The sequence below is a fragment of the Berghia stephanieae genome, chromosome 11 (genome assembly GCF_034508935.2).
Source record: "Berghia stephanieae isolate SIO BIC M18660-M18661 chromosome 11, UCSD_Bste_1.3, whole genome shotgun sequence".
NCBI classification, from domain to species: Eukaryota; Metazoa; Mollusca; class Gastropoda; order Nudibranchia; family Aeolidiidae; genus Berghia; species Berghia stephanieae.
In genome coordinates this window covers 20,282,969-20,301,695 of record NC_088370.1, presented here as the reverse complement: position 1 = coordinate 20,301,695, position 18,727 = coordinate 20,282,969, and the positions used below count along the sequence as shown (strand labels likewise).

At 37.0% G+C, this 18,727-nt stretch overlaps 1 protein-coding gene across 1 annotated transcript in view; it reads left to right on the top strand.

The window, feature by feature from the left end:
* LOC144956265 (uncharacterized) overlaps positions 1 to 18,727 on the top strand; it is a 144,504-nt gene that overhangs the window by 28,798 nt on the left and 96,979 nt on the right. The window contains exons 2-3 of the mRNA XM_078886723.1: positions 9,785 to 10,339; positions 11,207 to 11,373. Of these exons, the coding sequence (XP_078742849.1) occupies positions 9,917 to 10,339; positions 11,207 to 11,373 (590 nt within the window). The 5' untranslated portion in view covers positions 9,785 to 9,916. The remainder of the gene's footprint in view (positions 1 to 9,784; positions 10,340 to 11,206; positions 11,374 to 18,727) is intronic.

Sequence of the window (18,727 nt, the reverse complement as noted above, 5' to 3'; positions counted from 1 at the left end):
ATGAAGTAGAGGTCCGGCAGAGTCGCACCTACGCTTCATGAATACTAGTCTGGCAGCGCTGTTTTGGACAATCTGAAGACGTTTCAGATTGTATTGCGAAACGCCAAACAACAGAGCATTACAATAATCCAATTTCGATAGTACGAGGGACACAACCAGGTGCTTGTTCACATCCTCAGATATGAACCGTCTAATGGAAGCAATCTTTTTTAGTTGGAAAAAGAGAGATCTAACCAAATTATTAACCTGATGCTCCATCGACAGTCCAGAGTCTAAGAATGTGCCAAGGTTTTTCACTTTGTCAACAATTTGAATAGAGGCATCTACATCTGATCCCTATTTGTTCCCAATTCCCCTTTGTCTTACCTTTTCTTGCGTGCTTTAATTGTAATTCTAGAACATTTTACTATCCCATTGGCTTCCCTTTTACCGGCGCTGATATAACCTAAATGTGTTGCAAGCGCCGTAAAACCCTTAAAACAAAAACATATATATTTTTAAGCTGTTATTTTCATGTTTGTCCAATATTTGATATGTCAGCCCACAACTTGCATTCAGCTATCAATCGGTTTGCAAGCATGTCCGGGTGTGAAGATCATAATATTATTATATTACATGAGTTAAATAAAAACTCCCTTAGAAACTTGATCGTGTTACCCGTGAAATATCAAGTTGTAAAAGTATCAGACGTCTATTTTCTGATCTGGATTGTTATGTTGACAACAATACATCCAGTAGATTTTTGACCAATCAAAACATGGAATTTGTGACACCCCTTCGCACGTGCTCGGACAAACATAGTTGTTTGTTTATTCACAATAATAATAATGTGAATGAAATCTCCGATCATTGTTTTTATACCGCCAAATGGTTGACTATTTATCACATAATTTTCTCGATCAGATTATAAACGTTAAGTTTACACATATTTTTCTGTTTTAGTTCTATAGATAGTGTGCGCTTGGCTAAGAAGCTCACAACATTGCCATCAGGAAATGCGTATAACGGACGAACATAAAAAAACTATGTGTAACCATGAACTTTTATAGTGTAGTTAATACATAGTGAGAATTACTCATAAACGCGGATGGCAAAAATAAAAAGAAAAGAAAAACTAAGACCTGAGTGTCGTCAACTTCATTCTATCTATATGACATACGATTCCAAACGGTTTAAATGTCAGGTTTATTTAGATCCTCGGGGGTCCCGACTGTTCGGTGAGTAGAGCACTTGCTTCACAAGCAATGGGATAGAGGTCGTTCCCGGTGATGCTGAGATTTTTTTCTGATCCCCTTGTCTACTTACTGTCCACCCAGCAGTGATTGGGTAGCTGGGTCTGCTAGATCTGGCAGAAGGTACTTTTCGATAGACTAGCGTCCTATCCGAAAGGGAGCAAGCAATTTATATTATCCGTTTACCGCTTTAGAAACCGGGATAAAACTCCAACCCTATGGGCTTAATGGCTCTGGAGGACTTCTTATCAATCTGCTCGCTGCTCGCCGGTGTTAACCCTCTCTTTACCACCCATATAAAGAAAACACTGGGTCACCGCCAACCGACTTAGAACAAGCCATGGTCGCAGCAAAGAAATCCTCTATCGATGGAGACTCATTGACTCACCAATCTGCAATACTGCAAAGGGGCACGTCAAACCATCGATCATCTGGTCCTGCAATGCCCAGTAACAAAATTAGAAGGGGGGTACGAAACAATCTTTGGAGCCGGAGATGACCTGACATCATGGATCGACAAACATAATCTGGAGGTGTAGCCATACGCTACTACTACTACTACAACTACTACTACTACTACAACTACTACTACTACTACAACTACTACTACTACTACTACTACTACTACTACTACTACTACTACTACTACTACTACTACTACTACTACTACTACTACTACTACTACAACAACACCAACAACAACAACAACAACTACTACTACTACTACTACTACTACTACTACTACTACTACTACTACTACTACTGCTGCTACTATTGCTGCTGCTGCTGCTGCTGCTGCTGCTGCTGCTGCTACTACTACTACTACTACTACTACTACTACTACAACTACTACTACTACTACTACTACTACTACTACTACTACTACTACTACTACTACTACTACTACTACTACTACTATTACTATTACTATTACTATTACTACTACGACCCATAAATCATCACATTCGTTACGATGCAGCCAACATTTTTCTCATTCTAATTTCTTTTGTACATCATAATATTTAAACAAAAATGTTTGCTATAGTTAAAGTATATTAACACTGTGTTGAAGAGCTCGTGTTAACAGAAAAAATAATATGAGTAGCAAGAACTAGACTAACAGCTTTTGTGTTTGAGTGAAAAAAAAATCTATTTTGTATAGATAGAACGAAGATGACGTCAGTCTGGTCTTTGTTATTGTTTTTGCCATCCGCGTTTGTGAGTAATTCTCACTAAACTGTATTAACCAGACTATAAAAGTTCATGGATACACACAGTTTTGTGTGTTGGACCGTTATACTTCCGGATGGCAATGTTGTGAACTCCTTGGCCAAGCGCATTCTATCTATAGATAGAACGAAGATGTCGTCACTCAAGCCTTTGTTATTGTATTTTGCCATCCACGTTTGTGAGTAATTCTCACTAAACTGTATTAACCAGACTATAAAAGTTCATGGATACACACAGTTTTGTGTGTTGGACCGTTATCTTATCCAAGCGCATACTATCTATATTAACACTGTGCTGAAGAGCTCGTTTAGCAGAAAAAAAAAGATATGTATAGCAAGAACTAACAGGTTTTGTGTTTGAGTGAAAAAAAAAATCTATTTTGTATACATAGGTTGGGTGTGAAGTCCTGAAAATGGCCGGTAAGGAGAGAGTTAAGATGATAAATAATGCATGAGCTTATACAATACCCTTATAAATTTGATTGATCGTTTTGTACATGGAATATTACGTTGTAAAACTTGATCACCAAAGTGTTGAACGTCTATCTATTCCTTGAACTGCTATTTTTATGTTCACAACACTGAACCCACAATGTGTACGCGAGTCTTTGGTTTGGCTTCTCCGATGTCCTCCCACACCTTGTCGCATACACCTGTATTATAGATAGTTCGAAGATGACGTCACTCAAGCCTTTGTTTTTGTATTTTGCCATCCGCGTTTGTGAGTGATACTCACTAAACTGTATAACCCCGACAATAAAAGTTCATGGTTACACACAGTTTTGTGTGTTGGTCCGTTATACTTCCGGATGGCAATGTTGTGAGCTTCTTAGCCAAACGCATACTATCTATATCACGTATCTAACTTTAAACATCGGATTTTGATCCGGAAATTCAATTTATTTGGAGAATGCGTGTGTGTCCCTTAATAGCATTCAATAGTCTGATGTCACGTCCGCCCAGCAACGAACAGTTTGGTTCTAAACAAAGAAAATCGGTACTTTTTATTCTTCATGCTGGCTAGAGCTTTTTTCACATGTCCTATTATCAGAATGTATAAAAGTCAAAAAATGATCAAATTTAAAATGTTTTTCTCCTCTGGATACACTTTTATGCTCGTCGGAGAAGTATTTCATAAGGGCGACCAATCACAATCGCGTCATTTGGCGGGAATAGTCATGTGGTCTAAAAACACACATCGATGGCCCGTTGATCTAACCTCAATACTACAGTTCAGAGGTTAGATCGACGGGCCATCGATAGCATGTATTATTGAAGAAACTGTACTGTTTTTGTTTGTTTGTTTGTTTGATTGTTTTTTGTTTTGTTTTGTTTTTTTATTTTGGTTGTTTTAGGTTTTTGGTTTTTATTTTATTTTATATTTATGATTTATTTTATTTTATTTTATTTCTTTTTTTTTTTTTTTTGGGGGGGGGGGGGGGTTGTTTCGGTTTTGTTTTCTATAAGCTATGTTTTGTTTGTTTTGTGTGTTTGTTTCTTTTTTTTTTCAATCCCTGGAAATCACCTCTCTCGCACTTCCAGGGTTAGAGTCCGATGACCCTCTCTCAACAGGTGTCTTTCAATGCATTTCCAGCAGATAATTCGACCCGACATGATACCACCGCCTTGAGACCATGGGTCACATTTTAACCATTAAATTTACATATTATTGGCATCCACTTTATTCCTATATAATACCAGTTTGACTCAGTGGGTCACAAATTAAAAAACAAAACAAAAAACTTGAGCTTTTATATAGCGTAATATCCATTAAACGTGCTCAAAGCGCTTTGCAAAGGGTCCCTGACCAACAGCAACACGTCACATGTAGAACGAGATATTACGCCTGTTTGGCAATATTACAAAAAAGATTTTCCGACAAAGACAACAGTGTTAAAGGCCAAGTACTCATTTTACACTACCTGAGTACGGCGAGATAATGTGCGTAAAGACCATTTTCCAAGGACTCAACAATGCGCCGAGCGAGCGAGGCTTGAACCCAGGACTTTCAGATACGAAAGCGAGTGTCATACCACAAGACCACATTATAGCCGCACATATTTCCGATTGACAGGATTAAAACGCCCCACTGTAACAATTGACAATAATAGATAAATGGATAAACACAATACACATTTATGATAATGTTCTATTATTTCATTGATCTTCTTTCTTATCATTCTAACTTGTGAATGGAGGATTTGAATCAGTTAATTTGCGTACTCTAGAAAAACACATATTTTAAAGAATTGACCAGATAACAATATTATGTATTTAAAAATTTGGCCAGAAAACTCGTCCTTCAAATATCGATCAATTTAAAAGACCCTCGTCTTTGCAAAACCTCTCAGACCTGGGACTGAAGGAAGACGTCGCGAGGTCCCAGGTTTGACCGTTGTGTTTTGGGGTTTTTTTTTTCCAAGATGTAATCTAATGTAATGGGAAATTTATATAGCGCCATTGTCCATTTCCAATGCTCAGTTGCGCTTCACAATGACAATAACAAATGATACGTAAACAAATTAATAACTATACGCACACAAACACCCCCAGCCCCCCCCCCAGCCCCCCCCCCCACACACACACAGAGGTGAGGGTCATTTAAATCGATCGAGATTAATTAGAAGGACGAGTTTTCTGGCCAAATTTTTAAATACATAATATTATTGTTTTTTCCAAACTATGGCAATTAACTGGTTAAAATTGCATTGTCATTCTCCCCCCGGCCAGTCAGTCAATAAGTCTGTATAAAGCATTGGATAACAATAATATCACGAATCGTATCAGGTTAGGCATTATGGATTGCTAATATCCATGCATCGGACAACTGCTCACTGTGCATAACGGATTGTTATTTAATTTTTCGGATCTTTTTGGCTTTTGTTATTGTTTTTTTGTTTTTAGTTTTTTATTGTTTTATTTTTTTTATTTATTTTTTTTAATGTTTATTTTGGTTTGGTTTGTCTGTTTTATTTGTTTAATCCTTTCTTTAAAAAATATAGCATTGTGGAGAACATTGTGCTTATTTGAGTCAATAAAAAAATTGACACGACGCACAACTCTACTGAAAGATTTGAAAATTAGAAATGTATTTTTTAGAGATAGATAAACAGATAACTTGATTTCCTTTTATAATTTAAAGTCAGTTTGAAAGTTCATTGAGTCAAACAGATATCATAAAATATGTACCAACGACGACACTTTACTCCCAAAATCAACTAATTTTGACACAGTAAAAAGTTGTCAATTTGCGTCATCTATTTATGACATCAAGTATTATTATTACTTCCGTTGTGTTGTGTGGGTGTTGGCATTTTTCAGCAACTCGTGGCATTCATAGTGATATTATTCACTTGATCACATGAAAGTATTTCAGTCGCTATTTTGATTCTTTTTTTACTATTAGGGTTAGCTCGAGATCGAGGATATTTCTTTTTCTATTAAGGTTAGTCATAGTCTTAGTAAAGGTGCTAGGATGTTTGTTTTTCCATAAGTTAAGCAAAGGGGAGACATTCCGAAAGCTCCTACATCCCCAGTATTCTGTAAATTTGTATTTTCACCGTTGATATTTTGTCAGGCATTTATTTATTCAATTTGTCATTATATCTAGAAGTATTTTAAAAACTCTAGAACAAACCTTGATAGATTTGTGAAAGTTTAAAATTTCTTAATTTGACCATTGTTTTGATTTTTAGCTGCCATTTTGATTTGTTAAATATTGAAAGGTAGTGCAAAGCAGTCCGAGAGTTGTTTTTTTTTCTTTCTATTAGGGTTAGCTCGAGAGGTTAGTCATAAGTCTTATTAAAGGTGCTAGGAAGTTTGTTTTTCCATAAGTTAAGTAAAGGGGAGACATTCCGAAAGCTCCTACACCCCCAGTATTCTTTAAATTTGTATTTTCACCTTTGATCTTTTGTCAGGCGTTTATTTATTCAATTTGTCATGATTTTTTCTATTAGGGTTAGCTCGAGATCGGATTTTTTTTCCTATAAGGGTTAGTCATAAGTATTATTAAAGTGCTAGGGTGTTTGTCTTTCCTATTGGGGTTAATTAAAGGTACTAGGTTTAATTTTTTCTTGGGGTTAGTTGAGGGAATATATTATTAAATATATTATTGGGCCACACAGAAAAATCAACCGAAGATATACCAAATTACACAGACAACGTTGTTTACCAATCTGCCCTCATTAAATGATGGTGAGTACAGTATCGAATGAAAATAGTTCTTTCCCCACTTGAATATCGTATACTGCACACAAAACGAACGAAGAAGTGCTAAAACAAACATACCAACAAAGGTAACTAATGCCCTTAATAGCGGTTCGACAACTATCCTTTTTCGGACACATAGTAAGGAAAGATAAAAATGAATACCTGGCAAGTTGTGGAAAAATACCTGGTAAACGCGCCCGGAGGAGACAAATAAAATCACTCATAGACCAACTGAAGGGCTTCACCAACCTTACAATCCAAGAGCTGTTTGAAAAAGCAAGAGACAGGGAGGAATGGAGAGAGATAATTCATGCAGTATCCGAAGCCTGGACCAGGCATGGAACCTAGAAGAAGAAGACAGTTTAGTGAGAATTACTCATAAACGTGGATGGCAAAAAACAATAACAAAGACCAGAGTGACCTCAACTTTGATTTATCTATAGATAGAATGCGCTTGGCCAAGGAGTTCACAACATTGCCATCCGGAAGTATAACGGACCAACACACAAACTCTGTGTAACCATGAACTTTTATAGTCTGGTTAATACAGTTTAGTGAGAACAACTCACAAACGCGGATGGCAAAAACAATAACAAAGGCCTGAGTGACGTCATCTGCATACTATCTATAGATAGAATGAAGTTGACATCACTCGGGTCTTTATTTTTTTTATTTTTTATTTTTTTATTTATTTATTTATTTTTTTTTTTTTGCCATCCGCGTTATTCTCACTTAACTGTATTATCCAGACTATAAAATTTCATGGTTACACTGAGTTTTGTGTGTTGGTCCGTAATAATTCCAGATGGCAATGTTGTGAGCTACTTTATATAAATCTTATATAATTTACATTTCAATTCAATTTATCTCATGGATGCAAAATATCAAAAAGTAGAAAAAGCCTTCAATGAGCATTATCTATATTACCTTTCCATGTGCTCGAGTCATTGGTCACATTGTGTGCTCAAAATGACGAACATAGTGAAAAGTATTCACAGCTTTTAAAATATCTAGAATCACGATTGGTCATTTTGTTCAGAATTACACATGAGTATGTGTACAATTTTCAAAAACAAAACAGCGTGTTTACATTTGTAAAGAAGCATCCAATCGTTGGACAGCAACAAATCATGTGATTGATAACTGGGTTAGACGAAAACATGAATATAGATCGCTCCCATTGGATTACGAAGAAAAAGGCTTCACACTGTCATACAGCAAATCGGAAGATCTAGACTATCAATGACCAAAAGCTTCGGTATGACAAATGCAGTCATTTTTCTGGAAAAGTGTGTATATATATTTCAATGCGGGTGGTTGGATGGGAGCATCACCCTTGAATCATATACCTATGATGTTCGCATGGGTGTACGATCCGATAGTGATGTCGTTTCTTCTTCTCTTTACTAGCCTATCCTGCTTCTTTGGTTTGTGATTGTATTTTTGACAGGGGATATTTTTTTCCCTGTAAATCTTCTGCCAGTTTGTTCTTGGTTATTTATAATTTAGTTTATGATATCTTTAGGTTATGCTTTTGATTGACATTTGTACTATTTTTGTTAGATTGCTTGTTTTTTTGTTTCAGCGGTCTCTCATATAACCTCAATTGTGTTGGAAGAGACCTAAAGCAACAAACAAACAAAAAATATATTTCAATAAATGGGTTTAGTTGTGGTAAAATGTCAGACTTGCTTCATTTATAGTCTAAGAGGCACTATAGCATGAGGTGCTATATTAATCACCCTCATCATCATCATCATCATCATCATCATCATCATCATCATCATCATCATCATCATCATCTAAGCTTTGAGGTTGTTTTTATTTTTTCTAGCACCCGATCTCTCTCTCTCTCTCTCTCTCTCTCTCTCTCTCTCTCTCTCTCTCTCTCTCTCTCTCTCTCTCTCTCTCTCTCTCTGTCTGTCTGTCTGTCTCTCTCTCTCTTTCTCTCTCTCTCTTTCTCTCTCTATCTCTCTCTATCTATCTATCTATCTATCTATCTATCTATCCATCTATCTCTCTCTTCTCTCTCTCTCTCTCTCTCTCTCTCTCTCTCTCTCGCGCGCGCGCTCGCGCTCGCGCGCGCCCGCACCCGAACTCTCTCTCTCTCTCTCTCTGTCTCTCTCTCTGTCTCTCTCTGTCTGTCTCTCTCTCTCTCCCTCTCTCCCTCTCTCTCTCTCTCTCTGTGTGTGTGTGGGGGGGGGAGGGGGGGGGGGGTCTAGACGCTCTTTAAGTGGCAAACATTTAAAGTTCTTTGGTTTAAATCTATTTTTAGTAGATGCTTAGTTTTCCAAACAAAATCTTCCATGTCATTGTTCTCAGAAATAATACATTGATACAAGTGGCCCCCACCTTTAACCCTGAGGCTTCCTAAGAAACAAGCAAACGTTTAACAACGTTATCAGTAATCATAACAATAACCGCCATATTCTTGAGGCGTAGAGCTAGCTCCCCCCCTATTGTTTACATTAGCAACAGGTAGGGACGGTAACTCTAGACAGACCGTGAGATCGTAGATTACCGATAACAGGTTTGTGATATAGCGTGTTTCTCACCTGTGTGTTTGGTTTGGTTATTGTTCATTATTGATTGATGTGTTGATTGACGTGAGACGAGACGAGACGAGACGGATGTGTGGTCCAGTGGATTGAGTGTCTGGACTCTATATTATATTATGTCCGATTTTTTTTTTGTATCGATCAGTAAGGATGATTATTATAATCATGGTGGTAGGAACAAATAGAGATGATGATGATGATGGTGGTGGTGGTGGTGATGGTGATGGTGATGGTGATGGTGATGAGATGATGATAATGATGGTGGTGGTGGTGGTGGTGGTGGTGCTGGTGGTGGCGATGATGATGATGGATGATGATGGTGGTGGTGGTGCTGATGATGATGATGATGATGATGATGATGATGATGAGATGATGATGAAGATGATGATGATGATGATGATGACGATGATGATGAAGAAGGGGGAGAAGGAGGAGAGAAGAAATGGGAGGAGTAATACGTGATGGAGGAGGAGATTTCGTTTTAGAATGACATTTTATTTCACCCATAACAAAAAAAAACGATTATAAAATTGGTTATCTTATTTTATTCCCGCAGATTGAATGTACCTACACAGTCTACTGGATACAACCAGCTACCTAAGTCCTACATAGTCTGCCATCGAAAATTTACAAAACATACCTTTCATCTCTAGCGTCGGTTGAAGCAACAACAACAACAACAACAAACATGATGGCCGCCCAGTCTCTAGCCACAGATTTCGACAACGCATACGATAATGAAAAACTCGCAGACCAAGACGGTGTAGTGGACACTGTGGTCAACGGTCTCGGTTTAAATGGTGATGTCGATGGACATCGTGATGATGATGAAGGTCGTGGAGGTCTTGATGATAATTTTGGTGGTGGATTTGGCGGCGATGCCAATGGTGTTGGTGATGATGTAGGGGTTGGTGGCGGTGGTGGTGGTAATCTGAATTACTCACAAAACTCCAAACCTCTACAAAAGTTCCACAATGATTTTGACGAAGACATGACCAACCAGCCCCATTATATGACGGGTTTTATGCGAGGGAAACCGTGTAGTTATTATGTGAACGGTGATAGACATTTCGTGGCCAAGAAGATTGTCGTCAATCCGAAACATTTTAAGGTAAGCTGTGTTTATTAAGTATTACATGCAGTTCCTTCTGCTTAGTTGAATAGTTTCGGATACCATAAATAAGAGTGAGAAGAAGAGAAAGCTAAGGGCAGAGAAATGTCATCATTCGGATGATGATGATGATGATGATGATGATGATGATGATGATGATGATGATGAGGATTAGGAGGAGGAGGAGGAGGATTATGTTGTTGTTGTTGTTGTTGTTGATGAGGATGATGATGATGATGGTGATGGTATTGGTGATAATGATAATAACAGTGATGATGATAGTGATGATGATGGATGACGTGATGGTGATGGTGAAGGTGACGGTGATGATGATGGTGAAGGTGATGGTGATGATGATGATAGTGATGATGATGATGATGATGATGATGGTGATGATGATGATGATGATGATGATGATGATGATGATGATGATGATGATGATAGTGATGATGATGATAGTGATGATGATGATAGTGATGATGATGATAGTGATGATGATGATGATGATGATGATAATGACGGTGATGATGATAGTGATGATGATGATAGTGATGATGATGATGATAGTGATGATGATGATAGTGATGATGATGATGATAGTGATGATGATGATGATGATGATGATGATGATGATGATGATGATGATGATGATGATGATGATGGATGATGATGATGATGATGATGATAGTGATGATGATGATGATGATGATGATGATGATGATGATGATGATGATGATTAGGATGAGGATGATGATGATGATGATGATGATGATGATGATGATGATAATGAAGATGATGACAAAACCACAAAGGTAACTAGTCTGAATAGCCCTATTCCTCCTCCCCCTTCCCCCCCCCACCCCCCAGGATATGTCACACTATATGGACCACTTGACGGATAAGCTTAACCCGGCTTTCGGGGCCATTCGTAAGATCCACACCCCTCACCACGGGACTCGTGTGTACAACATGAACGAACTGAAACCCGGAGAGACTTACGTCGCAGCCGGGAACGAAAGATTTCGACGGATTGGGTAAGTCTCGTCTTGAACTCTTTTGGTTGAGGGCTGTCTTTTGTAATGCGATATATAAATATTCTAGGTTTTATCTTTTCTTTTTATTCTTCTATCACATTTGTATCATAGTACGACTAGACAGTCAACTCATTCGATCTGTAGTCCTTCAGAGCCGTTGGGCCCATGGAGCCGGAGTTTATCCAGGTTTCTATAACGTGAAACGGACAATAGCAATTGCTTGCTATCCTATAGACTCCGATACCCATTCACTGTAGGGTGGACAGGTCGGGATTCAGAAGAAAATCTCTACTGCACCCGGGATCGATCACGGTCCCTTTACGTGTGAAGCGAGTGCTCTACCAACTGAGCTATCGGGACCCCCATCATTCGACATGATTTAATGTTTTTAATTATTTAAATTTATAGAGCGCGTGTCTAAAAGCAATAAAAAATAAATCGAATTGATTGACATCAACCGAGTAAGCAAAACACCTAAATTGGCAACCTTTAGTATCCCCTTTGCCAATCATGAATTTAATAGTAGTATTTGGACAGTAATTAGCCAACGATCCGCCCCACCGCCCAACACTACTGTTGTACTGATAAAACACTTTTATTTTGTTATTATGGTCCGAAACCTTTTTTCTTCACAATACATCAAAAGGACATATTGCACATTTTACACCTATTTCTATTCTACCCGCCATTTCCCTATTTATTTTTTTTTTTATTTTGGTGCACCAAAATTTTATGCGTTGTTTACTTTCCAATATTTTTTTACGGAGATGACCTACAAAATATCTCTGGCGTCTATCTGTAATTTAGTAATGTATTTATATCTTTATTGTTTTGTTTTTTTGTTGGCTGAAGAATGGTTTTGAACCCGAAACGTTCCGTGTTTGGTATTTTGTTCTTTTTTTTTGAAGTTGTTATATTCATTTTTATTTATTACTTTTTACAGTCCACAGCTTCTGGCAGCCCCTAGTATCACATCATTAGGTTAAGATCACTCATTCGTATACATATTTGCAGGTCTGATAACCTAAAATAATTCTGGCCTCTTTAGTCAAATAATTTTGTCACCGTCCTCTGGCGGCGAAAACGAGATGTGAAATGAGTTCATGGGAGCGTGTCTCAGCGGTACGGTCTTTGCTTCATACCTAAAAGGTACCGAGTTCGATCCTAACACCCGACGCTGCGTTGTGTGTGGCCTTGAGCAAGTCACCTCACCGCGCCCTAGTTCAGTTTTCGGCGCTGTACTGCGGCTGACGCCTGGATTATTCCAATCTTCCGTTGGATTAGACCCTAGATAAAGATTTACCCTATGGGATGAATAAAGGGAATTTTATTTTATATTATTTTATAATTTATTTAATAGCGTTGTCGTATTACAGAGTCATACCTCTTTCTACATGTTAAGTGTTGTGATTGGCCAAGGACCTTTTGTAAAGCGCTTTGAGCACGTTTAGTGGATATTGCCCTATATAAATGCTCAAGGTTTTGTTGCTTTTCTGATAGGGATGGGGAGGGGGAAGGATGGGAGGAGATTTATTTGACTTGACTTATGCCCCTTGGCTCCTGGCGAAGCATAGGGCCTCAATAGCAATCTTCCATCTTCTTCTGTCCTTGGCACAGACCTTTGCCTCCTCACACCAGGTAAGATTGGAGACGCACAAATCTTGGTGAAGGCTTCTCCTCCAAGTCTGTTTTGGACGACCCCGTTTCCTCTTGCCCTGCGGGTTCCATTCGAGAGCCTGCTTGGTTATACTGTATTTAGATTTAAGGCCAAAATATTTTTTTTTAACTGCTTTTTGTCAACAATCTGCTGAATTGATCAGGGTTGTTTTAATAGTTAATTGATTTTCCAATAGTAAGAATTATGAGAAAATTGATCGCTACGGGAAATAACTCGCGTGGTTTTTATAATTGAGCGTTTTCCAAGGTTTTATTTCAGTTTGTTTTTCCAATCAGCTCCTTTATGAAACCAAGGACATTGGGCTGGCTGAGAGAGAGAGAGAGAGAGAGAGAGAGAGAGAGAGAGAGAGAGAGAGAGAGAGAGAGAGAGAGAGAGAGATTAGTTGCTTTTTTCATTTATTTGTCTTGTTTGTTTTTACCGTAGTAGTAGTAGTAGTAGTAGTAGTAGTAGTAGTAGTAGTAGTAATAATATTAGTAGTAGTAGTAGTAGTAGTAGTAGTAGTAGTAGTCTTCCTCCTCATCCTCCCCCTCAACATCATCATCATCATCATCATCATCATCAGAATCACTATCAAGATTGTTAATATTATACTTATCATCATTGTATCTAATCAGTTAATTGCTGGCGAAGGTTCTTAATAAACATTCAACATCTTTTATTCATACGAACACCTGTTGTCATTATTATTATTGTTGTTGTTGTTGTTGTTGTTGTTGTTGTTGTTGTTGTCATTGTTATTGTTTTTGTTGTTGTTGTTGTCGTTATTGTAGTTGTTGTCGTTATTGTTGTCGTTATTGTTGTTGTTGATGTTGTTGTTGATGTTGTTGTCGTCGTCGTTGTTGTTGTTGTTGTTAACTCATTGATTGGTTACTGAGTTATTAACACGTTGTCCAATTCCACGCGTGTTTTGATGTTATCATAACAACCAGCACAAATGTTGTAAGTGACAAATTGTTGCCGCGTGTAATTTTTTATTAGATCGTGGATTGTTCGATCAGTTTTTAGCCCTTTTAAAATCTTTTTTATTTTTCTATATTTTTTATTCTTGTTTTATTTCGCATTTATTTTTCAACGTTTGTCCGTTGTTATTTTCTTTCTCTTTATCCGCATCCCTGTATGTACGGTAATATCTTATCTTATCTTATCTTATCTTATCTTATCTTATCTTATCTTACTAAAGGCTTAATAGGAATTATCCTTTAAATGCCTTATACAATAGTTTATAATTACAGAATCTCGTATAGCTTGTATTGTTTCATTCACATACAGTTTTACACAACTTTGAATGTCAGGAAAAATGTATCAATACGACAATGTAAACTCGAAAAATACTATCATAGAATAATGGTAATTAAAAACTGGTCAAGTTCGAATGAATCATAAATGTACAAAGTTCATAGTACAATGAAATATTAATGACAAAAATAACCATGAAATCACCAACAACGATAATAAAGCATACATTAGTCTCTGATAAATTATGATTTTACATTGTTTCAAATGTCATACATTTTACTGGTCCGTTTTTTTTTTTTTGTTTTTTGTTTTTTTGTTTTTGTTTTTTTTTGTTTTTTTTTTTTGTATTATATATTGTGAACACTTGAGTATGTTCCTGTTTGTGAGGACCTGTTCTTCTGTTGGGGTGAGACTTTAAGATGATTTCAAACTGAGTACTTTGTTATTGTGCCCTTGGAATCTACACCTGTTCCCTATTTGAACCAATTCCCCCTTGTCTTGCTTATTCTTGGGTACTTCAATTGTAATTCTAGAACTATTTACTATCCCATTTTCTTCATTTTAAATATGTTGCAAGCGCCGTAAAACCCTTAAATACAAAACATAGAAAAGGGAGGGGAGAGAGAGAGAGAGAGAGAGAGAGAGAGAGAGAGAGAGAGAGAGAGAGATAGATAGATAGATAGATAGATAGATAGATAGACAGAGAAAGAGAGAGAGAGAGAGGAGGAGGAGGAGGAGGAGGAGGAGGAGGAGGAGGAGGAGGAGGAGGAGGAGGAGGACTGAAATAACCTTCTACACTGATAATTGTAGGGCAATTCGTATGAATAATTAACAAAAACTACCAGTCCAAACAGAATTTTAATGAGAATAATTACAGATCACACATCTTCTTCCCCAACAATTAATTATCAGATAAACATACGAGAATCATGTAAAATAAATCGAATATCGATTCCCGGCTTAAAACAAAACGTTGCCTAGCAACAAATGCAAAATCTCACCTAAGAGCCACTGATTAAACAAGCCTTTATTGAATCAAGATGGCGCCTGGCACGCGCTCGCAATGACGACACAAACACACGCACACACACACACACACACACACACACACACACACACACACACACCTCTGCTGATGTTCACTGTTCACCCGGTTCTATTATGTATAAAAACCGTTAATGATCCGTTTATCCTATCCTCATTAGTGTGATATAACAACGTGTGATGATTCTGCCAAGTACATAACGTGTAATGGGTCTGCCAAGCACACACAATCAATGTTAAATCGGCTTTGGAGTTCTGGAGTTAGATATAGTCCACGTTTTTGGGAAATTCCAATCTATTCTATTCCTTGGAGCATTTCTCTATTCAGTTCCAGCTGTATTCAATCCGTCCTATCAATGATGATGATGCTGAAAGCTTCTTAACTTTAATTAAACCATGTTCGTGAAATAGCTTTATAATATATAAAATATATATATATATATATATATATATATATATATATATATATATATATATATATATATAATATATTTATAAAAGTGAACACCCCCGATATGACTCCAGATTGAAGTCTTAAGTGATGTGTTTGATATTATTTGTTACAGTGAATGACATAATCAGTCGGATAGTGAAATGGTTTGAACTGAGATATTGCCAGTTTAGCTACAAGGTCAATTTTCTATTAAAAAAAAAAAAAAATCAAAAATGAGTTCTTGTCATAAATGATTAAATCAGCTCTTTTTGTACATCTTCGGTAAATATCAAACCTTAATTTCTCTTCTAAATATTTTTTTACAGCTTAGTCAAGTTGAAAATGTATGAAATTTGAGAAAGGTTGCTGGATACCTTTCCCACACATCTGACCATAACATCATGAAAAAACCCGATTTACTTCAAATAAATATTTAAATGCTCTCGGGAGCATATTCTTTCAGAAAATGAAAAAAATGAAAATCCAAAATTTTCACCTTCCGACTGATTATATCATGCACTGACACACATTTAGTGTCGCTATCAAAATTATGAATTTTAGAGGCGAGGGATTTAACTATGATAATCATCAGCCAGGATTTACTTCTGTCTGTAGACAGCTGATTTGTATTGGTGAAATTCGACTATGGTAGTACTCAGAATAAAATGGATGGATAGAATTAAACATGAAGAAGTATGGAAAAAGAACACAGCAGAAACCAGTGGGAGAGGAAATAGAAAGAAGACGATGGAGGTGGATTGGACACACCCTTAGAAAGAATGACTCCACTATAACAAAGAAAGTATTGGACTGGAACCCTCAGGGCAGAAGATCAAGGGGAAGGCCAAGAGGAACATGGAGAAGAATTAAAGAAGCTGATTTACAGAGAAGTGATAAGACATGGAACGAGATTAAAAAAAAAAAAGTTAGCTCAGGAGAGAGAAGGATGGAAACTGTTTGTCTGTGGCCTATACCCTGACCCAGGGTGAAAAGGGCAATGATGATGATGATGATAGAGAAGGATGGAAACTGTTTGTCTGTGGCCTTACCCTGACCCGGGGTGAAAAGGGCAATGCTGATGATGATTATGACTATTTTTGTTCACTGTTTACCCAAGCACCAAGATATAACTAACTGTTGATGAGGACAACTTGAATATTAATGATATTATTTTGAAAGTTCATTACTCTCTTAAAGTGAACACGCCGATGTAAAACCAGATATTGGAATGGTGTGTCGGATATTAATTAGTCTTGCTATAAAAAGGATTAATTTTAGAGTCCTGGGGATTTAATAATAATTAGCAGTCCTGAATATACCTGTGACTTATACAGCTTTAGTGTTGATGGAATGCGATTGTAACTAATTCTGTCCGTCTGATTAGCTAAGCACAGAGATTACTGTTGATGATGAGATAATTTTGATGTTGATGATAAATCGTTGTACAAGTTCATTGCTTTCAATAAGTGAACAAAGCTCACAAATGATAAATGATAAATAATGAATTTTTATAGCGCCTAAACATCCATGTTAATCGTGCTCTGTGGCGCTTTACATAATAAAATGTTTAAAAAACAAAAAAAGACCCCTAAAAATCACGACACTACATAATAAACATGAATACATAAACAAAATCTAAGCAACATCTATTTCATTTAAAAAATAAGCCTCACGGAACAACTCAGTCTTCAGACATTTCCTGAAAGATGATACATTTCCACAAGGACTTTGTCTTGCACAATAAGCCACAGCGTTGAGACATTATTAATCTTTTGTACGTGAGTCTTTCTAATCAATATTATGACCTCAGAGATGTGTGGGTTGAAACAAGCTACAAATTAATTCCATTCATATAATAATTATTACATCGTGTTGTGTCCAAGAGATTCGATGTGTTCTCGTATTTTGTACATGGTGAATTAATTGTCTGGGACTATTTGAATGGTTTCTGGTAATCATTTAACGACAAATAAATTCCTCTCATGTCATATTCGCAGTTTACATCTCGTTGTATCCCAAGGGATTCGAGGAGTTATTGTTGTGTAAAACGTGAATAAGTCTGATCGACGTGTACTTATTCACAGGTCTGATAACCCAAATTGTAATGCGCTTATAGTAGTTGTAGTGGAATTACTCACAAACAAACGTAAAACATTGTCCTTTACAACTAAGTTAACTCTCTCCTCTTACCAATCAAATTCAGGATACCCCCCCCCCCCCTTTCCAAGTCCCATGCCTATCCAACACAATTTTTTTTTACACACACATTCAAAAGCAGTAAGTATAATAATTCAGAAAAGTGAGTGGAGCAGACACTTATGTTGATAATAACAAGAAATGAAGTGAGTAGGCAAGTGCCAGAGGACAATAGAGAATAAAATCTTAGCGGTGATGGGGGCTCGAACCCACGACCTTACTGTTAGGACAACCTCGCCTGGCCAGGGAGATGGTGTACCAGACGGAGTTGTCGTGACTATAAAGTCATAGGTTCGAGCCCCTATCACCCCGACAATTTTATTCTCTACTATCTTCTGGCAATTTCCTACTCACTTCATTTCTTGTTATTATCAACATAAGTGTCTGCTCCACTCACTTTTCTGAATTATTATACTTACTGATTTTGAATTTGTGTGTTAAAAAAAATATAAATAGTGCCGTAATTCTCTAAGTTCCAAGGGAGATAATCAAACGTTAACACCTTAAAGCAGTTCAAATGTATGGATAACGTCCCTTGTGAAATGTCGCTTGGAAGGGAAGAAAATGTTCTATCGACAATTTGAACTGGCTATATTAAGGTTGTTTTTTTTATTTATTTTTTTTTTTTTGTTTAACTTACTATGTACGCATGTTTTCAGGTTTGATAACCGAACTCCAGATATCATCATTATTTGCGTTTGCGTTATGCTATGATTTTGAAAGTGATATCTGAGTGATAAAAAAATATATTTTTGTATTAGTTGGGT